The sequence below is a fragment of the Myotis yumanensis genome, unplaced genomic scaffold, assembly GCF_028538775.1.
Source record: "Myotis yumanensis isolate MYYU_CA2020_CCGP unplaced genomic scaffold, mMyoYum1.0.hap1 SCAF_9, whole genome shotgun sequence".
NCBI classification, from domain to species: Eukaryota; Metazoa; Chordata; class Mammalia; order Chiroptera; family Vespertilionidae; genus Myotis; species Myotis yumanensis.
In genome coordinates this window covers 28104007-28130588 of record NW_027223760.1, presented here as the reverse complement: position 1 = coordinate 28130588, position 26582 = coordinate 28104007, and the positions used below count along the sequence as shown (strand labels likewise).

The 26582-nt window shown below is 37.2% G+C and overlaps 1 protein-coding gene and 1 pseudogene across 1 annotated transcript in view; one reads left to right on the top strand and one right to left on the bottom strand.

Moving 5' to 3' along the window:
- Nucleotides 1-26582, bottom strand: part of NUP205 (nucleoporin 205) — an 82556-nt gene that overhangs the window by 19053 nt on the left and 36921 nt on the right. Inside the window, exons 18-34 of the mRNA XM_070423964.1 lie at nucleotides 25370-25559; nucleotides 24542-24662; nucleotides 23342-23423; nucleotides 22884-23048; nucleotides 22175-22299; nucleotides 15161-15275; nucleotides 12233-12382; nucleotides 11124-11195; nucleotides 10625-10782; nucleotides 9795-9875; nucleotides 8840-9031; nucleotides 7682-7946; nucleotides 7489-7587; nucleotides 4711-4859; nucleotides 3677-3868; nucleotides 2647-2768; nucleotides 1174-1312 (exon numbers count right to left, since the gene is read on the bottom strand). Coding sequence (XP_070280065.1) covers nucleotides 1174-1312; nucleotides 2647-2768; nucleotides 3677-3868; nucleotides 4711-4859; nucleotides 7489-7587; nucleotides 7682-7946; nucleotides 8840-9031; nucleotides 9795-9875; nucleotides 10625-10782; nucleotides 11124-11195; nucleotides 12233-12382; nucleotides 15161-15275; nucleotides 22175-22299; nucleotides 22884-23048; nucleotides 23342-23423; nucleotides 24542-24662; nucleotides 25370-25559 — 2417 coding nt within the window. The remainder of the gene's footprint in view (nucleotides 1-1173; nucleotides 1313-2646; nucleotides 2769-3676; nucleotides 3869-4710; nucleotides 4860-7488; nucleotides 7588-7681; nucleotides 7947-8839; nucleotides 9032-9794; nucleotides 9876-10624; nucleotides 10783-11123; nucleotides 11196-12232; nucleotides 12383-15160; nucleotides 15276-22174; nucleotides 22300-22883; nucleotides 23049-23341; nucleotides 23424-24541; nucleotides 24663-25369; nucleotides 25560-26582) is intronic.
- LOC139016636 (peptidyl-prolyl cis-trans isomerase D pseudogene) lies at nucleotides 18979-20555 on the top strand (annotated as a pseudogene).

Here is a 26582-nt window from a genome sequence, read left to right as displayed (position 1 = left end):
ATTCCTGATCTTAGCCCATAATCACTGGACATGGAGCTCGGTAATCTCTATTTTTTAAAGATGCTCCTTAGGAGATTCTGCTATAGTCAGTAAGACTGGTATCAGAGGACCGATATCTTATATCACTATGGCCAACTTCTACCAAAAAGTCTTAATCATAATACTGTAGAAGACAAGGGAAGTGTTTGAGTATTAAAGAATTGACTCAAAAGGCCCAGTATGAAAGGGTAGAATATCACTTAGAATAATTCAGGACAAATTAAGGTGGCATCTTAGAAACAGTGGCATTCTATCTTGATGAGATAAGCCTGAATTGATGGCAGGAAAAGCAGACAAAATTACCATAAATTATTAGGACATAGTTCCTGAAAGTATCACAGAAATAGAGCAATACAATAAGACTGTAGATACATAATGACAAGCCTAATTAATCAGTGAAAGGCTAAATTACATATTACATTATTATTAGTTTAAAGAAATAATATATATACCTATTTTTTGTAGGTTTCACTGAGAAGCAATGAAAATAAAACTAATTTCTGGTATTCAAAAAAATTTTTATGAGTTTGAAAATTCACTTTTTTAAAAAAATATTTTTTTTTTATTGATTTCAGGGAGAAAGGAGGAGGGAGAGAGAGCTAGAAACATCAATGATGAGATGTGCCCTTGACCAGAATCGAACCCAGGACCCTTCAGTTTGCAGGCCAACACTCTATCCACTGAGCCAAACCAGGTAGGTTGAAAATTCACTTATTTAAATTACTTCATTCTCTAAATATCACAACTAAATGTGGTGTATCGTTCTATATTTTGTATTTACTGCAAGGCCTAACATGGTGTATAGCCTCCTCTCAATAAATATCTGGTTAAATTACTTTTTAGAAGCCAGCTTATTCCTATCACAATAACAGTTTCCTTTACTGAAGAACAAATTTAAATCTCTTGCTTTCCATCTCACCATTCTATTAATTAGCTGTGGTGTTTCATTCAAACAAAGTATAAAAACAGGCCAATGAAGTTCAGAGTAAAGTACAGGGCCCTGTTTTCAATACCCAGGTGGTCCACAAACAAGACCATTACAGTCAATTCACTCATGCTTTCTATCCTAGGGTTTCTGCATTTTTAACATGAGGATTTGGCATGAGACAATTTCTACATTAAGGTTCCCCTTACCTGCCCTGCTGCCTGCAGGTGCTGGGCCATGCTAGACGTGAGGATGACCTGGCACAAGCGGAGAGCTGGAAGGAGAATCTGACGGTACCGGTCCACAGGAGTCGGGATGAACACTGGGGGGTCCCTCATGCCAAACATGCTTCATTCATTTCCACCGAACAAGGAGAGAGCAACAGTGCAGGGGTTAAGGTACACTCAAACGTCCCTGACCATCTATCTCCATGGCAACCACCACCGAAGTTATTTGAATTTTGAAAATCCTTAGTAAGAAAAATCTGCATAGTTTGAAAAGGCAATGCTTGAAATTTCCTCAATATGTTTATTCTACTCGAAATGTTCCCTTGGGCCATAGAGACTATGAGTAAGAAACAAATAAAAACAAGTCTTTCCCCAAATTTCCCTCTCCTGTACCCAAAGCCAAAAATGAATCTGCATTTGTCGTCTATTCTATATTTTTTTAAAATTTTAAGTTAAAATGAGGTTGTAAAAATCATTTGACTTTTAAAGATTAAGTCTCAGATCATTGTAGTAGTAAAATTATTATCTATTATAAATGTTTACATTTAAAGTTTTAGACAAAAGAAAATGGTTCCCTGCTGACGAGAAGGGAATAGACAGAGAATATGAAAATAAAGGAAATAAAATGAGAGAAAGGCTTTGCATAGACAAGTGCCATGATCTGAGAAACGTAACTAACTCAATCCTTTTTGTGTAAGGTGAAAATAGTAACTCTCGTGTGTATAATTTTAAAAAGCAACATTAACCAATTTTTTTGGAGGTAAAATAGTTCTATCGTTAGTCCTGAAAAAATCAAATATTCAATTTGCCAATGGATCTTTAGAAAAAAAAAATATTAAAACTGAACTAAGTGTTATTTGCCACTAGGAGGGCAGGCTATTTGCCTAACAATGTTTCAGCCATATAGACAAAAAAAGGAAAAACAAAATCCGTATTCAAACCGAACTGGGATATTTGCTAAGAAGTCTGAAACTTAAAATAACGTGACCTTTTGCTTTCAAATTAGCAAGCAGTTAGTAAAATGTTAAAAATGAGAAAAATATGAACTGCTATTCTAGTCTCAGGAATAGGAAATCCACAATGAACTGTAATTTCACAATGATACTTTCAAGGACCACCATCACAGAAAACATGTATTTCAACTACACAAAACAAAGTTGGGAAGAAAAACATTTACTAACAAAATACTCTCCCATTTCCCTCTTATATTCTGCTCTAAAATAGAAAGTTTTAGGTCCCTACACACTTTTACCCTTATTAGCAATTTCCATTTATTAGTAAGGTGGCAAGTATGTATACTCCACCCCAACCCCCTCCCCCCCAAAAAATCATTCAGATAAAAGAGTACTGCTCAGACAGAATTATAAACCAGGGGCAAAATTATGTTGGAATCTCTTTTTCCCCTTAATAATTCTTCACAGGGAACTTAACAAAACAATCTATATGGACACTTACCCCTGCGAGTCCATTTCTGGGCGCATGTCATAGACTTGGCATTGTGCCAGCCTCACAATCACCCCCGACCTCAGCAGTTCTAAAGCACCCTGCTGTATCTTAGCCACTCTTGTGAGAAACGCCTGAGAAATCACCAAAGGAAAACCATCACTGCAGAATAATATCAAGCATAATAATAATATCAAGCACTTCAGATAAATAGAAGACTCTTCCGGCACATTTCTGATCTTGAATCATCACTGGGCTATGAAAGGACACATTACACCACCTTTGTCATAGGATTTTCTGAGGATTGAATGGCATAGCATATCCAAAGTGCCACATGCCATGTTTTACATGAATTAAGTATCCAACTAAACAGTACTTTCTGTTATCATCACGTGGCTCAGGGAGGGAAGATCGTTTACTCTGCTCACAGCTGTATCCTCACGTAGCTAGTGCCACGCCTGGCATACAATATGTATATTTAATAAATACTTGAATAAATGAACAGAGGAGTAAGAAAAAGTTAATAAAAAACCTAAGACTTTAGTGCTTCTATTATTGTGACCCTGTAATATTTTTAAGCAGTCAGAAACAGAGAAAAACGATTTGGAGTAAAGGAAATGATGAATTATAGACTGCACAGAGAATCCTGCGTCTAAAGCAGAACCAGCACATCTACATTGGAATGAATGTTCAGGAGGCAACTGCTGTGCCAGAATCTTGCCCTGGAAGGACAACTTGGCTGCCTGCCCTCCTCACAGCACTGAGTGGCACATCATTCGCCACCACCAGCAATGTGAGTAGGCAGCAGTCCCATTATCCAACTAACCCTCTCAGGAACATTTCAAATCAACTTTGGCATGCTTAGGAGATACATTTCTAGCATATGTCACCAAATTTAAAACGCCTTAGAATGATTCTGGATTACATGATAGAAATATTCCAAATACGTAGTATACTATTCTACATTAATGTTTTTGACTACATCTATCCCCCCAAGGGGAAATGAACGGCAATCTAACTTCAAATGAATATAAAGCCTTACCATTTTGGATTCATAAGTATAAAGAGCTTTTAAAAGTGGCGGTTGTGGTGTGAGTAAGCTCTGCAAAGTATGGTCATCTTCCACCAAGCTGTCCACAAGCACCTTCAAATAGCCACTGTTGGACAGGTACAGAAGCCACTGCTGCTGCTTGTCCACCGAGACGATCCGATCAAGCAGAGCCAGCGCCAGCATCTGAAGATAAATCGAAATGCAAGACATGGAGGAGGCTACCAAATTTGAAGATAGAAACAGCCTTCATCTGGAAATATTCAGAACCTTTCTTACAAGGAGGATCATTGCTTGCAATAAAACTTTCTCTTTTTTTTTGAGAAATTGAAAGCTATATATCCAAATCTCGATTGATTAATAAAAGGAAAATTTTCAGGATAAAGTTTTTTTCTGAAACAAAACCTAATACATTAAAATAATGGCATTTAATATATTTCAGCATAATCTAAACATTACTTGTTAGAGCAAAGATTTTTTTTAAATAGCTTTTTTCCCCTAACGTAAAATTTTACACTCATTATAGAAAAGTATACAGAAAATACATAGTTTGATAAATTCAGTTAATCCATTTTGGTCTATCGCCTCCTCATCTTTTTCCTATGCATAAGAACACAACCATTTTTTAAAATATAACTGAGAATTTACTACAGTCTATATTTTACGCACTTCTTAAAATCCTGTCTCCCATGGTTTTTAACATGATTCATATACTACATAATTTTCCACTAGCAGAAAGTTGTCTGCACCATCTCTATTGTTTCTACTCATGTCAGGCCAACCTCAAAATCAGTAAAAAGATGAATCTGAGGGAAAATTCTGAACTAATTGAGATTCTAAACAGAATTAAACAAAACATATCATGAAACAAAATAGAAATTCCAAATTATAGCAAGTAAGCAAATTCACTAATACACTGTAGAAAATAATTCTCAATATATAACATACATTTAAAATGTTGAATCAGTTTATTCATTAACAAGTAAAAATATGTATTCAATTATAATACTAAACAGGAGCTACTATACCCTTCCAATCTCATGACCGTCACAGGCATCTCGACAGACCACTTCCATGAGGGCAGCACCGTAGCTCTCAATGATGGCTATGTTTTCTCTCTGTAATTTACTAAACACGTCTTCAGGGGCTGTCAACCTTTCCCACATGGTTTTTTTGGCTAAAAGAGTTACAATAGAAAAAGTTAAAACACTCCAATTTGATCACTGAATCATTACACTTCATGCACAACATGCTGGTAGGTATTATCTGTTAAACTACAATAAGGAAAAATTAAAAGACAAAAATATGATGGTGTGAGGTGTTAAGGTCAAGAGAAAAAACATTCAAGAGAAACAAATGGAGAAAACTTAAAACTGAATTCTGATTCTCATATCTGCCAGATAAGCAAGTTATTTCGTCTCTGTAAGTCAGATCCCTTTTACACAAAACAAGGTAAATGGCTGCCCAATATATGGTTACATTAAAAGCACAGTAAAAGTGGTATGGAAAATAAGTATGCAAGTATTAAAATTCAGTTGTTGTTTTAAAACAAAACAGAAAGTAGGTACAGTGTCTGGCATAAAAGTATGTGCTCAATAAATACTTACTAAATTTAATGTTTCTAATTTAAAACTTAAAAACACTACTACCTAGGGAGAAAAGGTACTTTGCTACTTAAAATAAAAAATAACCAGTAATTATGGCTAAGAAAAAACTAAGTGATGAAATTATTCTAAACACTGATCATTTGAAAATTACAAACAAAAAATTTTCTTTCAGGTCACACTGCTGTACTACAACTTGATAATAATTTATCAAAATCATGATGTAGAGCTCCACCTAGCGGTTAAGTGTTGATTTTGCCAATTCAACTAAATACAATGTTAAAAGAGGAGGAAAATGGGGGAGTTTTGTTGGGGGGTAGGGGAGTGGGATCCCCATTCCTATCTCTCACTTAAAAAAAGTTCCTGTTTAAAAAGCTTCTTGGAACTATTCTTTTATTATTAATGACCTTAAAAGTATTTGTGTGCATTATTTAAGTGGGTAGGACATTTCTATAAATACATCATTTGGCTATGATTACCTTCTAAGAAAGATAGTACATAAAAATATATAACCAGTAAAGAATAATATGAGATAATCTGGGTCTTATACACAGAGTAGGGTTTTTTGTTTGTTGTTAATATTTTTATTGATTTCAGAAAGGAAGCGAGAGATAGAAACATCAATGATGAGAGAGAATCATCCATTGGCTGCTTCCTGCACGCCCCCTACTGCGGATCGAGCCCGCAACCCAGGCATGTGCCCTTGACCGGAATCGAACCCAGGACCCTTTGGTCTGCAGGCTGATGCTCTATCCACAGAGCCAAACCAGCTAGGGCCACAGAGTGGTTTTTAAGAATCTATGTACAGATCCCTGGCCGGTGTGGCTCAGTTGGTTGAATGTTGTTCCATTCACCAAAAGGTCACTGGTTGTATTTCCGGTCAGGGCACATACCCAGGTTGTGGGTTGGATTCCTAATCAGGGTTGGATCCCCTACAGGCGGCAAGAGATCGGACTGATGTTTCTCACATAAATGTCAATGTCTCTCTCTCTCTCTCTTTCCCCTTTGCTCTCTCTCTAAAAACAATCAATGAAAATGTATTTTTAAAAAAAAAAAAAAGAATGTATGTACAAAATGACAAACACTCCTAAGGATTCTTAGAAGGGCACAAGGAGCCCATTATCCAAAGGTGCTTATAATAAGTTCCTAAATAGCAGAATAACTCTGGCATAGAGTAAGTACTATACACTGACTGGTCTGTTGAACTGTCAAAATATTTTTCATATCTAGAGACCAAAGAATCAGCTTATTACTATTAATTAAAAACACTACATTTTAGAAAGCAACATTTATCAATATTTTAAATATGCATATCTTCTAAACAAGAAATTCTACTTCTTGCAATTTGTCCATGAAAAACCTCACATTAGTACAAAAAGACGTATATGCTATAGGTGAGCATGTAAATGGTAGAGGGCTATTCAAGAGAATCTAGCAAGCCGAAACCAGTTTGGCTCAGTGGATAGAGCGTCAGCCTGCGGACTGAGGGGTCCCAGGTTCGATTCCGGTCAAGGGCATGTACCTGGGTTGCGGGCACATCCCCAGTGTGGGGTGTGCAGGAGGCGGCTGGTCGATGTTTCTCTCTCATCGATGTTTCTAACTCTCTATCTCTCTATCCCTTCCTCTCTGTAAAAAAAAAAATCAATAAAATATATTTTTTAAAAAAATATTTAAAAAAAAAAAAAGAGAATCTAGCAAAAGAAAAATGTGCACTCTTGTCATGAAATTCCACCATTAATTATTCTTCTTGAAAAATACATAAGCATGTAAAAGACTATTTGAAGCAACGTTTTTCATAGTAAAATTAGAAATAATTCAAATACCTATGAATAAAGCAAATTGTAAAATAATGTTACTTCCATGCTTTGGAAAAACAGCGCCATTTTAAAAGGCTCACCTATATGTGCAGTGGGCTGCACAACAAAAGAGGAAAGAGGGTGCACACACCACAGCACGCTGTTCAGTGAACCGGGGGCAGGACAGCGAGTTAAAACAAAAGCTAGGGTTGTGTTCGAGGGTTTGTTTTCACAGCCTACCTTCAGAATTTTAGAAAACAAACCATTCTTCTCTATTTTAGAGTAAGCCTTCAAATGATCCCATACAGACTTATTACAGCTTTGCTTAGACAAAAGATGGAAAAGTGATTTTTAAAAATTTAACAAATCCTAAAACAGAATAGATTGGAGATCTATCTAATTCTACCTGCTTCTAAGGTGTCCGGTTCATCAGGTCTCTGTGCAATCTGTAGGTAATAAAGCAGAGAGCCATACAAGTGTGTCCTCACTCGCTGGAACCCACCACCTAGGGAGACACAGTAAAATAAAAACCTTTTTTCAAACTCAAGTTAAAACAAATACAAAAGCTATAATTTATAGAAAATTTCGATGAAAAAAACCTGTCTTCAAAATGAAGTCTAACAGTTTCTTCAAAATGATGTGAAGTGAAGAATCTCCAACAGAAGTGAAATCCACCACTGGGTTCTGTGCTGGAGGGGAGGTGAAAGAGCTATCAAGCATAAAAGCGTAATGGGCTTCTCCGAGTCCCGAGGCTAATGGCTGCTTCTGCTCCGTGCGCACGGCTTGGCTTAGGTGGGCGGTCAGGGTGAACACAGCACCTGCTACCACTGGCATTAACTCCTGTGCTGCCTCATCATCCAGTATCTTAAAGTAGAAAGACAAATCAGAGTGAGGACCCTGCTTTCAGCTACAGTCATTATATATTTTATATATGCTTAGCTTTTCAACTACCATAAGAATATAAGAATAGCATTACACTGTTCCAGGAAAATAAAAGCTAATAAACAGAAAGAAACACATGCTTTTAACCAGAAGGGATTCCCTTTAGAATTCCCTGGGAGGTTTTTAATGGTAAATCACATAAATGGCCTCACCACTAGTGTCCTATTCAGTAGATCTGGTGTAAAATTTGTCCATATGGATTTTTTAAAAACTCCCTAGATCAGTGGTCGGCAAACTCATTAGTCAACAGAGCCAAATATCAACAGTACAACGATTGAAATTTAAACTTAAACTATATAGGTAGGTACATTGTTATTAACTTAATTAGGGTACTCCTAAGGCTTAGGAAGAGCCACACTCAAGGGGCCAAAGAGCCGCATGTGGCTCTCCAGCCCCAGTTTGCCGACTACGGCCCTAGATAATTCTGATACACACTGTGGTTCAGAGCAACTACTAGACAGAATTAATACCTTTCTCAAAGAAAGTCTTAACATTAGTATTGCGCAATTCTACCTAATCCTAATCTAAAACTTAAAAAAAGGAGCTTGGCAAACTATCTATAATAATAAAAGCATAATACGCTAATTAGACCAGACATTCTTCCGGATGAAGCCAGGCCTGCAAGGGAAGCCCGGGTCCTGGGTGCCTGCTGGCAGCCAGAGGGAAGCAAGCCCGGGTCCCGAGTGCCAGAGGGAAGCCAATGCTGGCAGCCGGGGGAAGGAAGGCCTGCTCTTGCACATATTTCATGCATCGGGCCTCTAGTATGTATATAAACATTTGTTCAACAGACTGAAGTAATTTAGGAAGTATGTCACCTTATCATGCACATCTTGTAAAATATCACGAATGATCAGTTGTCGGTCCTCTGTCTGAATGAGGTCCTGGGGACAAGCTGTCAGTATAATTTCGACCAGCTGCCTCCATGACTCTAGCACATGCCGTTTTGCATGAAGACACTGCAACAACTTGTTTCTTGCTACCACATACTGAAGTATGGTGCTGATTTCCTAAAGCCAGAGAAATTGAATTACAAGGTTAACACATGGCAAATACAATCTTTTACCAACAGGTTCCTATTTTCTTACAGTCAGGTAATCTGAAAACATTTATAGAATATTTTGCAAACTTTCTACATGTATGCCAGTCAGCAGACAATTTTCCATGTTATATTGGTGGCCAGTGCTATGAAAAACAATATATATGGCTGTGTGTGTGTACGCGGCTGTGTGTGTGTAAGGCAGGGAGCAGAGGTGGTAGAGGTGGAAATCAGCTTTTTTATAACCTCATCTTCTTTCTCCTTGCAACTATCTACTTAAACTAAATCTGGAGCACTAGAGTCACCTAAAACCCAAGTTCAGTGGCATGTTTCCTTGTCAGGTCTTTTATTTCTTATTTCTTGCTTTTGCCTAGCCAACTGTTTCCATGTATGTGGTTCTTCCCATCTGACCTCTTACCCACAAATCCCCACTTGTGACAACAAATGACTCTCTCCTCCCTCACTGATAGGGAGCAAGTGGTCTAATAAACAACACGAACGAGTTGCAAATCCTTAACTGGCCTACCAGAAAAAATGTTACTTACTCTGGCATCCAGACATTAGCTTCAGTTCAGTTCATAAAAGTTATAAAGTAAAAAAAGGAAATATTCCATTAAAGTTAAAATTTTAAGTAATTTACTAATTGATGAACTACAAGTCCATTTATTGGGTTGTCTTCTAACTGTCAATTTAAGAAGTTAAAAGTTTAAAGCCAACAGACTCAATAGGCTTACCTCCATTAGCAGAGGTCTCTGTCCTATGGCTGCCATACCCTGAAGGGCATTTACTTCAGCTACGAGAACTCTATGAAGAAGCTATGGAAGGAGGTAAAGAGAGAAAAATAAGACTGTTTCAGACACTGGTAGAACAGTAACCCCTAGCAATTCCTATAAGCTTCCCTAGGGGGGAAACTCGCAGACACCCTTATACAATCTAACCGTGGCACCGTCCGGTCTCCAGTCAGAAACATCAGGTACCCCTCACATTTGAGAGTGGCACCAAAGAGCCTGCCCTGGTTATCCTCCTACTAGTGAGGTCAATACCATTTACCTGGCAGAAAGTTAAAGAGTTAAAACCACTCCATAGCAGGGGGCAGGGATGAGAAAGATAATGATGATAAAATTTATAAAATAATAACAATGCATGCTGCCTAACTATTATAAAATAAGAATTTAACTGATAAATTAGCTTATTTGTTTAATCCTCTATAGCTACATTATAGGTCTATACCTCAACTTTAGACCTATATTCAAAAAATGCAATTTGTGACAGATGAATATAAACATACTATAAATCCATTAACATTTTAAATAAAGTTTTTAAAGTATATATTAAAAAACCACACACTCCATAGTTATAACTGGACAGCACGACTACTACTAAGAGAAAGGTGATGAGAAACTTTTTAAACAGGTAAAGGTAGTGTGCTCTATTCAGTTTGATTTCCCAGCTATTTGAAAACTAAAAACCAGTCCAATAAAACAGTATCTCTATCAGAAAACAACTGCATGATTGTATTTTTGTCTGATTATTCAGTCTGCACACACTTGAAAGTCATCCTCACCTTGACATTGCAGACTGTCTGTCCCCGTAAATTCTTGTGTTCACAGTTTGCTATAACTTGTTCAATCTGGACCCGATCAAAGAAATCCAATTGCAAAGGCTCAGGAATCTCCTGACTGAAGTCAATCGAGTCAAGAATACTTAAAATTTTTCGACGTACTGGAAATAATAAAAAGTAGTTCAAGTTTACTTGGGACACTGAGGAGAAGAGCAAACTCAAATCAAAGCTAGTGAGTGCTAAGTTCAAAAAGGACATCAGTCTAGAAAATGGAATCTAGAAAGTTAAATAAAACTTAATTTTATTTTAATTACATCCATTTGCAAAAATACTTTTTTCCCATCCTATCGTCCTATTTATAACATATTTTGGATGACAATCCTTTATACAGCTTTTCTATACCAGTTAAGAATTTAAGGACATGGGCATAATAATTGTTTCTAGAAATTTTAAGCAATTTAATATATACCTATAAATTTATCATGAATTCAAAAGACTTTACCTTTTGTAGTCGTGTCAAAATGAAGGAACCCAGAGACAGACCTATTTTCATCTTCTAGTCCTCCTTCACCATCTGTTGGGCATCAGCAACAACAGATCAGAAAAAGAATAACATACTTGTAAACTTTATTTGAAAATAACAAGCATAAAGTATTTTATTTCTAGGTCATTGTTTCTAGGTCAAAGAGCCCTTTGCAAACAGATAATTAAAATGCAAAGATGATGAGGACTTACCAACAACATTCCTTTAATTCTTTCTGTCCCTCTGGGATCCACTTAACAATTGTAAAAAGGATACTCAGAACTCCACAAGAGGCAGGACCCAATCGTGCCCAAGAGATGATTAGAAAAGCTTATGCTTAATTTGCAAATATAATACTTAATTAAGATATGTTGGGTCTCCCAGCCAGCAAGGCTCAGTGATTGAGCATTGACCTATGAACCAGGAGGTCACATGCCCGGGTTGGGGGCTCAAACCCCAGAGGGGGGCATGTGGGAAGCAGCTGGTTAGTGATTCTCTCTCATCATTAATGTTTCTGTCTCTCCCTTTCCTTTCCTCTTTGAAATCAATCTATATATACAAAAGCCTAAGCAACTGGATGACCAAATGACCAGTGGACCAGTCGCTATGACGCACACTGACCACCAGGGGACAGATGCTCAATGCACAGGATAGGGCTCCCGCCTGTCTGGATCAGGCCTGCAGGGATTGGGCCGAAACCGGCTATCTGACATCCCCCGAGGGGTCCTGGATTGCGAGAGTGCACAGGCCAGGCCAAGGGACCCCACTGGTGCACGGATGGGCCTCTAGTAAAAATATAAATTTTTTAAAAATATCTTGGATCCTGCTGGCTCTGTGGACAAACTCCACTGAATATTTGTGTATGTGATTAGAGCAAAATTTGGATGCTTCAAACAATAATAAAATGACAATTACGGGATGATTTTCAAATTTTGTGTTTTAAGGAAAAAAATTATGTGTTTTAAGCAAGGTGGAAAGAACTTGCTTGGCCTATAATCACATATTAAGCACAAGATTCAGATTTGTTGTCGCATTCACTCAGACCAGTCAGCAGCATAATAAAGCAATGCCAACATTCACATGTTCACCTGAATATGGTTTCACTGGCATGTCATCCAGCAAGAGGTGTAGGAGCCTCTGGGTATGTGACCGCTGACGATTCAGAGACGTTACCCTTAGTTCTATGCAGGCAGTCTTCATCAGCCATGACATTTGGTTCAACATAGATATTTCATATTCTGGAAATTAAATACATAAGTTTAGTTTCCCAGAAAAATAATACAAGATCAGAACAGACCTAAATTCCATAACTTCTCAGATATATTCCCATGTAACATAGTTAATTTATGAAAGTTGGCAACACAATAATTTATCATTCTCTATCATTAAAAAAGAAAAAACAGTGCGACGGGAGAAAAAAATAAGGTTGTACATATTTATAAAAGATGACCAAAAGCAAATGAAGAATAGGAGAATCCAGTTTCCATTACCAGGATAATTTCATACAAATCTACAGAATTCTGAGTCTGTCACATTTGGTATTAACATAGAACGTAATACTTTAAAAAAATTCTCAAACATATACAAATATTTTTAAAATGAAATATATTAAAAAGCTATCAGTTTGATTTTTATTTCACAAAAATACATTTTAAAACTTAAAATTAATTTAAATTGTATAACTTTATGAGATCTCTTAAGATAATATCCTGATAACCCAGGAAATTTGGTTTAACATAAAATTAGACTTGTGCTTTCCACCGCAGCAGCCGTTAAAGAACAGCAGCCACGGCTCTGGCTTTGCACTGCCCCATGACGTGGGCCTCAACAAGGGCCACAAGGGGACCAAGAACATGAGCCAGCCGAGGCACAGCCGCCAAGTTTGTGTGGGACATGATCCGAGTGGTGTGGGTTTCACTCCTTATGAGCAGAGTGCCATGGAGCAGCTCCTGGTCTCCAAAAACAAGTGGGTCCTCAAGTTCATCAAGAAAAGTGTGGGGACACACATCCAAAAAGCAGATGCCAAGAAGGACTGCACCTCCTCACTGCTCTGTGCATAGTAAAACTTTTACAAAAAAACCCATGTAAGTAGGGTTGATAATCACTTATATAAGTTTTTGATTCCAGTATTATTTTAATATGCCTGGTTTTGAAGTCCTAAATTGTGGCAATATAAACATAAAACACACCGAACACTATTACTACTGCTGCTGCTGCTGCTGCTGCTGCTGCTACTACTACTACTACTAATAATAATAATAATGGGCAACACTAGATCAATTTTTTAAAAACAGGTATCATAATAGGCAAGATTAAGTTTTCTTTCTAATTAAGCATAAAATGTTTTTAAAAAGCTTCTTAAATAAACAAAATCTTAGAACTAAAAATAAGATAGATACACTTATGAAAATAAAGTGAAAAATATTTTGCCATTGGATAATTCCCAACAGTCTCTCACATAATCACTCTAAAACAGTGGTTCCCAAACTTATTTGGCCTACCGCCCCCTTTCCAGAAAAAATATTACTCAGCCCCTGGAAATTAATTTTTTTAAAACTTTAATAGCAGTTACTCATTGCCCCCAAATGCACCTGTGGCCATCACCGTCCCCCTGGATCGCTGCAGCGCCTACCAGGGGGCAGTAGCGCCCACTTTGGGAATCACTGCTCTAAAAAGTGGTTTGGCTCAGTGAATAGAGTGCCGACCTAAGGACTGAAGGATCCTGGGTTCAATTCCGGTCAAGGGCACATACCCAGGTTGTGGGCTCAATCCCCAGTAGGGGGCGTACAGAAGGCAGACGATCAATGATTCTCATCATTGATGTTACTCTCTCTCCCCCTTCCTCTTTGAAATCAATAAAAATATATTTTAGCCCTAACCGGTTTGGCTCAGTGGATAGAGCATTGGCCTGCGGACTCAAGGGTCCCGGGTTCGATTCCGTTCAAGGGCATGTACCTTGGTTGCGGGCACATCCCCAGTAGGGGGTATGCAGGAGGCAGTTGATCGATGTTTCTCTCTCATTGATGTTTCTAACTCTCTATCCCTCTCCCTCCCTCTCTGTAAAAAATCAATAAAATATATTTAAAATATATGTGTGTATATATATATATATACACACATATATTTTAAAGACAGGAAATTAGAAGTTCATAATTACTAATAATGAAAATTCATTATAAAATCAGTGATTGTGGATTTCCTAAAACACAAAGATGATACCTCATAAACTTTAAAACTAAACAGGATCATCACTGTGTGGCTATAATATAAATTCAAAAAATTGTTCAAAATTAATCAAAAAGAAAATTATGTAATATAGAATTCTATAAAGCGTGGGTTAGCCTGGGATAATTGTGTTGGCCAGGTCAATAAACTAAGTTATAAATAGTTTCCATCATAATTAGTTTTCTATTTTTCATTTCAAAACCCAATTAGTTTCAATATATTCACATGAAACAAAAAATAGATTTTTATAAAACAATTTTTACCAAAAAAAATCTAAATTTCCAGAATTTTCTTAGCCTTCAAATACAATTTTAAAATTTTATTTATTAGGAAAATGATCTGACAGGCTATTTTTTTCCAATATTAAATTTTTTAAAATGTTTTCATTGATTATTTTAGAGAGAGAGGAAGTGAGAGGCATAGAGAGATAGAAACATTGATGAGAGAGGAACATCATAGATCGGCTGCCTCCTGCAATGCCCCCTACTAATGACTAAGCCTGCAACCCGGGCATGTGCCCTGACCGGGAATCAAACTGTGACCTCCTGGTTCATAGGTCGATGCTCAACCACTGAACCACTCCAGCTGGGCTAAGAGACTATTTTTTAAAATAATTTTGTGCTAGCAATTAAAACATTGATCTTAGCACAAATTACTAAAGCAACCCAAAGTAACAAGCAAGTAGCAAAAAGAACACAGAATTCCACAACTGTAACTACAACCCCAAAACGTTACATAAGTAAAACCACTCAACATGGACTTTGCAAATTTAAGGAAAAATAATGTCCTACCTTTGTTAGAAAAAGGTAAATGTTGCAACTGAGAAAATAAGAAATCCTGGCTGGTTCTCAAGTATCTCATAGTAGGACCAGATGTATCAGAGCACGCACATAACTGATATATCACCTTAAAAATGAAAATAAGAGAATCCCCAAGTCAGTGTTTTGTTTTTGTTATACATCTTAAGATAAAATGTAAGCTTAGATCAAGTGGAAACTAAGATCCGTCAACAACTCAAGCAAAATGGATAAACACAAGCATAAAACTTGGAAGCTCAGAATTATAAGCAGTCTTTAGCACCTTAACTAAAAAAGATACATTAAGATACAATTGAGTGAAGAAGATATTACTATAGGACTAATCTTGAAATCACTCTAAATATATTTATTAATAATATAGGTAATTAATAATTTTTAGTATTTTAACTATTAGTAGTAGCAAATTACTTAGAAGTAACTTCTGAAAACCATAGTTATTTTATCCCAACCTCCTAGGAAGATAATAAATTTACCAGAATTGAAGCAATGGAAGAATTACAAAGATCTACAGATTCAACTAAATAGCAAATATAAACTCTAAATAAAAATTTAACAGAAAATAACTGAGTAAGGAATAAATGCTTTTATATCAAATATAAGAAAAAGTGAACAGCTATACTTCTTCAAAGATCTAGAACGAACTCTCCAAAAATTCATCTGGAATAAAAAAAGACCCCGAATAGCTGCAACGATCCTGAGAAAGAACAAAGTAGGTGGGATCTCAATGCCAGATATCAAGCTGTATTACAAAGCCACTGTTCTCAAAACTGCCTGGTACTGGCACAAGAACAGACATATAGATCAGTGGAATAGAATAGAGAGTCCAGAAATTAGCCCGAACCAATATGCTCAATTAATTTTTGACAAAGGAGGCATGAACATACAATGGAGCCAAGATAGTCTCTTCAATAAATGGTGTTGGGAAAATTGGACAGACATATGCAAGAAAATGAAACTAGACCACCAACTCACACCATACACAAGAATAAACTCAAAATGGATAAAGGACTTAAATGTACGACAGGAAACCATAAAAATTCTAGAAGAATACAAAGGCAACAAAATCTCAGACATATGCCAAAACAATTTCTTCACTGATACAGCTCCTAGGGCAGTTGAAACTAAAGAGAAACTGAACAAATGGGACTACATCAAAATAAAAAGCTTCTGCACAGCAAAAGAAACCATCAACAAAACAACAAGAAAACCCACCTCGTGGGAAAACATATTTGCCAATGTCATATCTGATAAGGGCTTAATCTCCAAAATTTATAGGGAACTCATACAACTTAACAAAAAGAAGATAAACAATCCAATCAAAAAATGGGCAAAGGATCTAAATAGACACCTTTCAAAAGAGGACATTCAGAAAGCCAAGAGACATATGAAAACATGCTCAAAGTCACTAATCATCCGAGAGATGCAAATCAAAACAACAATGAGGTACCATCTCACACCTGTCAGAATGGCCATCATCAACAAATCAACAAACGACAAGTGCTGGAGAGGATGTGGAGAAAAAGGAACACTTGTGCACTGCTGGTGGGAATGCAGACTGGTGCAGCCACTATGGAAGGCAGTATGGAGGTTCCTCAAAAAATTGGAAATGGAACTCCCATTTGACCCTGTGATCCCACTTCTAGGAATATATCCCAAGAAACCAGAAACACCAATCAGAAAGGATATATGCACCCAGATGTTCATAGCAGCACAATTCACCATAGCTAAGATCTGGAAACAGCCTAAGTGCCCATCAGTAGATGAATGGATTAGAAAACTGTGGTACATCTACACGATGGAATACTATGCTGCTGTTAAAAAGAAGGAACTCCTACCATTTGCAACATCATGGATGGAACTGGAGAGCATTATGCTAAGTGAAACAAGCCAGTCAATGAAGGAAAAATACCACATGATCTCACTCATTCATGGATAATAAAGACCATTACAAACTTTTGAACAATAATAGATACAGAGGCAGAGCTGCCTCAAACTGATTGTCAAACTGCAGTGGGAAGGCCAGAGAGAGTTGGGGGGCAGGAGGGAGGGGAGTAAGAGATCAACCGAAGGACTTGTATGCATGCATATAAGCATAACTAATGGACATAAGACACTGGGGGGTAAGGGAGGGTAGGGGTTTGTCAAGGGTGGGGGGGAAAAAAGGACACTTATGTAATACCCTTTGTAATACTTTAAGCGAAAAATAAAATTAAAAAAAAATAAATAAATAAAAAAAAAAGTGAACAGCTATAATACATATAAAGATCTCCATTAAAAATATGAATATCATCAAGAGATCCAAATAGATAAAATGGCAAAAAACATTTTGCATGAGAGAAAAATAAAAATAGCCAGTAACTGAAGAAAAATGTTCACCCTTTTCAGTAATTTGAAAACAGTAAGGCAATAATAAGATAGGCCTCTACTGAAAATCAGCAACATTTTTAAATGCAAAAAGCAAATCCCAGTATTTGGCAAAATGGTAGTGAAGACTTTCATTCATGAGTAATTCATTTTATAAATACTTATTAAATGCTTTCCGTATACCAGGGACCATTTAAGAACCTTAATTGTTATGGTTACTTCAGAATTAAAATCTGAAGTCATAAAACTATTCATGTCCTTTGACCCAACACAGTCTATCCTCATTATCTGCACAGTCTGCACTTGCAAATTCATCTACATGCAAAATTTTATTTGTAACTCCAAAACCAATACTCCCATGCTTTTGCGGTCATTCATGGAAAGGCATCAAGCAGCAAAAAACTTGAGTAGCCTAGTTTCCATGCTCTCAGCTGAGACTGAACAGAGCAATGCTCTGCCTTCGCATTTCAGTTCTCATGCTATGAACAAGTGTCCTTCCCCTAGTACTCCGTTTTGTACGTTTAGTTAGTGATTTTCCTGGTAAAATGGCCCCTAAGCATAGTGCTGGAGTGCTGTGTGGTGTTCCTAAGGGCAAAAAGGCTGTGCTGTGCCTTACAGAGAAGTTACAGGTGCTGGGTAAGCTTCCTTCGGGCATGAGTTGTAGTGCCGCTGGCCGGGAGCTCAATGTTAATGCGTTAACAGTAAGTGCATATTGAAAGTGTACATGTAAACAGAAACACACATAAAACAAAGTTATTCATCGGTTGACAAAAAAGTTGAGACCAGGAGCTTGCAAGATTCTGACCCTGTTTTCCCTAGGAGCAATGGTTCAGTATTAGCCAAATCAGTGTTCACTGTAAATACATAAAACAAATTGGTACTTGACTGTAAATCCATATCTAGAAATATATTCTTAATACAAAGCAGAGGAAAAAAACTGTAAACAACCAAAATGTGATTTACATCGTAGCTGCATAGTAAGTTTATACACCAAGAGAATAACCAAATAAACAGTATGTGTACACAAGGAAAAAGAAAGGAACACAAGGTAAAAAATAATCCTGTTGAACATGTATTCTTGTTTTTCAAACAGCCTTGACATTGTTTTAATGCTCTATAAACAAATGAAAATTTGATAAGCTAATTTGAACTTCTCACACACAAAAAAACAAAAACCAATTATTTGTATTAAATGGCCAGTTAAGAAGATATAGGAACAGATCCTTAAAGATGTGGAAAGGTAATACTGTTACAGGGAGAAGGACACGAAAAGTGAGTCCTCACAGCAAGGCCAGGTAGGAAAAATCTCCATCCTTAAAAAGAACAGAGCAGCCACCTGGTCTTCGCCAACAGCTTGCTCCTGGGTTTCAGCTGTCCGCATCCCCAAGGTTCTCTGAACCAGCTTCCAAATGCACCAGCAAGTCAAAATGCCGTACCCGCCCTCCAACCCCAGTAACCACTAAGTATTCTTTGGGAGGCAAGTGAATTGTTTAAATTATCTTAGAATTGTTTGCAGATATTGCACCCAAAACTGCAGAAAATTTTCAGGCATTATGTACAGAAGAAAAAGGCATTGGCCTCATCACTGGGAAACCTCTCTGTTTCAAAGGATGCCCATTTCATCGAATTATTAAGAAATTTATGATTCAGAGTGGAAACCTCTCAAACCAGAATGGGACAAGTGGAAAAAGTATTTAGGGTGAAAATTTTGTAGATAAAAATTTATATTATAAGCATGGCAAATGCAGGCTGCAGCACAAATGGTTCTCAGCTCTTTATCACAACAGTTCCAACTCCTCATTTAAATGGGAAGCATGGTATTTAGCCAAGTAATTAAAGGAATGGGTGTGGCAACAATTCTGGAAAATGTAGAAATGAAAAGTGAAAAACCTGCCAAATTGTGCATTATTGCAGAATGCAGAAAATTGAAGGAAGAAGATGACTGGGGAACATTCCCAAAAGATGGCTCTGGTGACAGTCATTCAGATTTCCCCAAGGATGCAGGTATAGATTTAAAAGACGTAGATAAAATATCATTAATAACAGAAGACTTAAAAAAAAACACTGGGACAATATACAGGTGATGTATTATAAAATTGTACACCTAAAACCTATCTACACTAATAAAAGACAAAGATGCTAATTGACCGTACCTTCGCTATACCCATCAGCCAATCAGAAGAGTATGCAAATTAACCCAACAAAGATGGCCCTTAAATTTGCATACTGCAGGTGGGGCGGGCAGCATGAGACACTGCCCCGGGGATCCAGGCCTCGAATCCCTGACCTGGTGAGGCAGAGTTGGCGGCAGAGAAGGAAGGGAGCTGAGGGTGAAGTGGCGAAGGGAGGGAGCAAGGCAGCAGAGAAGGGAGCGAAGCCTGCCTCGGTGGGCTTCGCTCCCTTCTATGCTTCGCTCCGGTCTCAGGAAGCCCTATTCTTGCAGGAATGGGCCCGAGGAAGCCCTATTCTTACAGGAATTTTTCTGCAACGGGCCTCTAGTGTAATTATATTAACCAATGCCATCCCAATAAAGTCAATAAAGAAAGGAAAACATTAGAAATATTTGTCTCAATCCAGAACTGGGAGATAGCCATTAAAAAAATATACAAAAGTTTTAAGATATGTGGAAGGTTCAAAGGCTGTTACTGAGAAAGAAAGATCAAAGCTGCAACTTGTAGCTTTAAGCTGCATGCCGAACACTGGTGCTTGTAAACTGAAGGTATCAAATTGGCAGGGAGCAACTGACAGTTGTTTGGAGGCTCTTGAAATAGACCCATCAAATAACAAAGCTCTGTACTATAGAGCTCAAGGATTAAAAGAATACAATCAAGCATTGGCTGCTCTTAAGAAAACTCAGGAGATAGCACCAAAAGATAAAGCTATGCAGGCAGAATTGCTGCAAGTCCAACAAAAGATAAAAGCACAGAAAGAAGGGAGCGTATGCAAAAATGTTGGTGTAATAAGAAATTCAGTTTTGCTAAAATATTACATATTGATTGTATAAAAGCAATAAGTAAATGTAAGGGGGTTGTCTAGTATATATGATCCCTAATGGATTGTCTTTGATACTTCAGTTCCCCATTGCTTACAGTTTAAAAATACTAATATGGGTTTGCTCTTAATAAAAGTATTACAAAGTAAAAAAATAAAAAAATAAGAAGAGAGCATAGGCACAAGGCTCAGTCTCGACTTTTTCACCCAGAAAGCCTTGTATTGTTGGCTGATGAAGGTATTGATAAGGCCCAAATATTTCACTTTGTTACAGATTTATTTAAACAAACAAGCTCTCTTTAGATGTTTGACTTTTAAGCATAAGCCTACGAGTAAAGGAAGCATCTTTCATTAAAAATGGACCAGTTAACATGCAAATCCTGGCTCAGCAGGTCTGGAGTGGGGCCTGAGCTTCTGCATGAACAAGCTCCCATGTGGTGATGCTGTCGATGCTGGACCACGTTTTGAGTAGCAATGTCACAGAACACATGTAATACACTGGCAGGCTGAGGGTATAGACATGTTTTGTTTGGCCAGTACAGTGTTTTAAAATCTGAGGATCTGGCAAACCAGGGCCTGCATTCCAACATGAAAAAGAACAGGGGGCTGAGAGCAGAGCAAGTGCTCTCAGCCTATCAACTTCTCCTCTTCCCTCCCCACCTTTATGTCTGATCTGGCTTCAGTCTCTCACTTCGCCTGCCTAACTCCCTCAGCTTACTCAGATGACTAAGCTTACCCATTGCTTCTACCTACATATGACAAATTCTACAACACTGTGCTAAACAAAATGCACATAAAGTTTATGCCCCTACTAAGGAAGAATTAATTTTGATTCAAAGGAAGACCTAACTGTAGTACTTACAGTGAAAGGCCGTTTGGACAGCCAGAGGATAGAAGAAAATAGTAAAGAATTACAAAATGAAAAACAAAAATATCTATGTCACTAGAAGTTAATGATGCTTTTCTTAGTATGAAAATGTGAATTGGGGATGCCACTTAAATTAAGAAACTAGTTGCATCTTATAAAAACTAGCTCTTAAAATGCTTGTGAAATGAATAAATCAAAAATAAACACAAGTCTAAAATACAAGACAGAAGTTATCACTATAGTTTAAACTTAACACTAGTTTGACCTTCTACCACCTTACATATAACTATAGGGCTGCATAAGTTACATGGTTCTTAAAAAGTGCTTTCAGTTACATTCTCATTTAAGCCCTTTCCAAAGATCAAAAATCTTATAGAGAAGTTTCATGGCATGCCCACGGTGACTTAGCTATTAGGGGCAGAGACGGGAATCAGAAGTCTTCTGACCCAAATCCACTGCTCTCTTCACCAGAAAGAAGCAAAGGGAAACGCAGCATCATTGGCAGTTTCTACACCATCTGGTCAAAATCCATCTCAAAAATTCAATTTCCCCCATTTTTCAAGTGATCAACATACAGTATTTGTAGATCTATAGGATCTTGGGATTTGTGTGTTATCAATTTTATCCATAAATGAAAGGCTGGTCAAATTACCAAATGAATTCATTTCAACTCAATCTTACTGTTATACTTTCATTGCTGATATATTCAAGCATCTAGTTCAGTTTCTTCTATTAAGTGCTACTAAATGCAGCCTGCTGCATACCTGGTAGCATAGCTCAGCAAGTTGAGGAGATTCTCTCACTGCCACCGGGCCTGTCCTCCCTTCAGTTCCTTTCTCCAAGATGTTTAAGATGGCATGAAGGCACGTCCGAGGGCAACCTAACACTCCTACATGAAACCAAGAGAAAATTCAACTTGTCTTAAAATGTCTGCATTAAAGACCTGAAAATGCCTCTACAAAAGTTAGGTTCCATAAACATCTCCTCTACTATAAACAGCCTTACAAATACTGATACAAAAATTTATAAATACAAATTTTCTAAGGGTTATTAGTTTGTCCAGACTTTAAAGTCCTAAAGATTGATCCATCTCTCTACATTATTATTTCTTTCAGTGAATTATCCCATGAGCCCGGCATTCAATAAATGAGTAACTGCCCTAGCCAGTCTGGTTCAGCAGTTAGACTGTTGGCCCTTGGATTGAAGGGTTGCAAGTTCAGTAATGTTCATACCTCAGTTTCAGGCTCAATCATCAGCCCCATTTGGTGTGTATGTGGGAGGCAATCAATCGATGTGTCTCTTTCACATCAATGTTTCCCTCTCTCTCTGTCTCGCCCCCTCCCTTCCACTCTCTCTAAAAATCAATGGAAAATATCCTCAGGTGAGGATTAACAAAAATATAAAAATAAAAATTACTAACTTAGCTACATAAATATGAAAAGCAATAAATGCCTATGTATCTTATAGCTCTACCTGGGTCTTGTAAGTTTGTGGTACTGACAGGTTTCTTCAATTCAAAGCCCAATAGGTAGAGAGCAAGACTGGGTGGATTGCGCTCCAGCGAGGTGATGAGAAGATTCAAGATATGGATTCTTGTTTCATGACGGATTCCAGCTAATTTCTTTTCAAATTCTGATCCTTAATGTAAAAATCACAAAACAAAATTATAAAACAATAAAAAGTGAACATTAAGTCAAATTTAAAAGCATAAAACTTTTTTCCAAACCTCCATGTTTTCTTTGGTTGCAGTTTACCTGGTTAGCCATCACACTGAGTTCAGATTTGTTAAGAAGTTTCCCAAAAGCCTTATACATTTATGCTAGCAAATTCTCTCAGTTCTCTTATATCACCACTAGACAGATAACCAATATTTTCCTTTATAGGAAGTGTTTCTATAAAATAAAAAGTATACATTTTAATCTAGGACTTACCCTCTTCTAGACGCATAAATTCGTCTGTATCTTCACTATCCAAACATTCCACAAATCCAGCCATCAGCTTCTGACTTACACTCTGAAGTCATATGAAGATAAAAGAAATTACAAAGTTTTAAATATTAGAGAAACTATAATAAACATGATATATATTTATAAACATTTGTATATAAAGAAAGGCAAATCTGCACCAAGTATTGAGATTTTAGTTACATTTTTAATTAATAGAAAACTCAGTTCCTTAAATTGCCATGAGTTAGCTCTCTATGAAAATAATTAAAGAAACAAAATTTTTAAGTTTACTGAGATTTTAAAAACCTTTATCATTGAAAATATTACATATGCCCCCATTTATCCACCATTGGCCTCTTCTAGCCCACCCCCACCCCAACCCAGACCTTCACCACTCTAATGTCTGTGTCCATAGGTTATGCATATATGCATAAAAGTTCATTGGTTGATCTCTTCCCATTCAGTGACTCTCCCCTGCCATCCCTAATTTTCTTTCTCAAAGAATCAAACTAGTTTTTAAAAAATATATCATTAAATTGTTGTTTTATGACCTCTTCATTACATACTAAATTCTATGGAATTTAACTAAAGTATAAAATAAAATTCTCATCTTACATCTAAAATTCTCATCTTTAGAAATCTACTACTTTCACTAGCTTTATATTTCTGGGCTGAGAGATTAGATACTACTCAATCTCCATAGGAAATTTAGCAGGATGTTAAAAGTAATAACAAATGAAGTGACACAAATGCGGATCATCAGAAATCCATAGAAGTAGACAACTCACAACAGTGAGACACACTCAGCAGTGCAGAGGCTCACTCAGAGTACAGTTGACAGAGGGTGAGACGATAGATGCAAGAAACAAACAGAAGTTGCACTTACAACCTAATTACTGTAAGGAGCTCAGAGTAGCAACAGTCGCATTAGACATTACAATCACGTACTATGTATAGATAGTATAATCAATTCTACAGCCTATGTAATATCACTGTGGTGAAATTTGTTAATTTCTTCAAATATAAAGCACAGCTCTTTATACAAGTAGGTTTTCACCCAGCATACATAAGTACACTTATTCTTGGAGAATTTTCTCACAAACAATACAATTCCCCCAGAGACATTGTGACTTCCGTATGAACTCAGATGCACCAAAAATTAACAATAACAACAAAATTCGTTACCTGGTCTTGCGTGAAATCGCCAACCAATTTTATCTGAATATTGGTGTTGCAAGAGATACAGCAGAGGATCTTGGCACTTTCAAAAGCCAATTCCGGATTAGTATTGCCATGATACAGATATCTTTAAAGCAAGAAAACATTTAAGGAATAATGTAATGAGATTTGGCTTCTCATTTGTCTCAATAAAGAACATTTAGAACCAGGGCTGCTCCCACCCATATAGCACTTTTGGTTAATTTAGACAATGGTTTCCCCTTCTAACCACGTTCAGTTTCTTATTGGTTGAATCGTGTTCCTCCAAAAGTCCTATGTTGATATCTAAACCCATAGTGACCTTGGAAAATAGGGTCTTTGGAGAAGTAGTCAATTAAATTAAGATGAAGTCATCAGGAAGGGCCCTAATGACTGGTGTCCTCATAGAAAGGAGACATTTGAACATTGACACACATAGGAAAAAAGCAATGGAGAGCTGAAGGCTGAGATCAGGTGATGCTTCTACATGTTCAGGAACACCAAATAATGCCAGCGAACAACCAGAAGCTAGAATATATACAGTGAAAAGTCTGCTCCCCAGTCCTATCCTCCAAATATCCACTTCCCTTACAGGAGACATACAACATTAAGATTATATCATTTTATACTAGAATAGAACATAGAATAATTAGAAAGAAGAAAAATAAATTGTAAAGTAATTAAAATCACAGGAGACAGAGAAAGCAAGAACAAAGTAAGGCGCAAAAAAAAAAAAAGGTACATTAGGAATCTGTCCATATTTGGAAATCCCATCTGATTCATTTCATCATTTTTCTACCTACAACTATAGCTTACCTGGCAATATTCACCACATTATCAGCCTTCTTAGTTCTGGGATTGATTCCCTGCAAAAGCTGTTCTAAAGGAGAGACTATCAGAGCCAGTTGACTCTCTCTTAGAAGGTCCATAAAGAGATTTTCCTTTTGCAAAGTAAGATTGAGAAGTGCAAGGCAATGCTGTACCGATTTCTCTAAGTGTTTCTTCCCTATAAACCAAAAATGGACGTTAGAAAGTTCCACATGAATAGTAGAAACTCATAGTCAAGTCTTAGGAAAACAGATAAGGCCTGGCCAGTGTGTCTCGGTTGGAGCACCATCCATGCACCAAAGGGTCACTGGTTTAATTCACAGTCCGGGCACATACCCAGGCTGTGGATTCAATTTCCGATCGGGACACATAGGAGAGGCAATTGAGAGATGCTTCTCTCTCACATAGATGTTTCTCTCTCTCCCTTCCTCTCTCTCAAGTCGATAAAAACATATCCTTGGGTGAGGATTAAAATATAAGCATACACACACACACACACACACACACACACACACACACACACACACGGCAAGTTCTAGATTCAAAAAGCTTGCAAGTTCTCAAACTTTCAGCAGCAACTTCACAAAACTGCTCACCCATGCAAGTTATGGTAATTTTTGTGACTCAGATTCCTTTTAAGCAATGGCTTCTAGGTCATTTTGTTTTGTTTTGTATTTGTTGTTGATCCTCAGTCAAGGATATTTTCCATTGATTTTTGGAGAGAGTAGAAGGGAGAGGGAGACAGAAAGAGAGAAACATTGATGTGAGAAGGACACATCGATTGGTTGCCTCCCACATGTGCCCCGACCAGGGCCGGGGATCAAGCCTGCAACCGAGGTACGTGCCCTTGACCTGAATGGAATCCGGGACCCTTTAGTCCTTGGGATGACGCTCTATCCACTAAGCCAAACCGGCTAGGGCTAGGTCATTTTTCCTGTACATTTTCCCTAACTATTTAGAGCAGTGATTTTCAATTAGTGTGCCACAAAAAAATCTTAAACCATGCAATATCTGACTATTTAGTCAGGGGCATCGACTTCTTTTCCCTTAGATTATCAAATAAAATGACAACAGCCAACACAACAATAGCCATCCAGTGTGAATGAATCAAAATTACATCTTTTTTTTTGTCAGATAGGCAAAAATTATATTTTTTGGTGTGATGATGAATTTTAGTCATTATGTATGCGATAAAATGAAA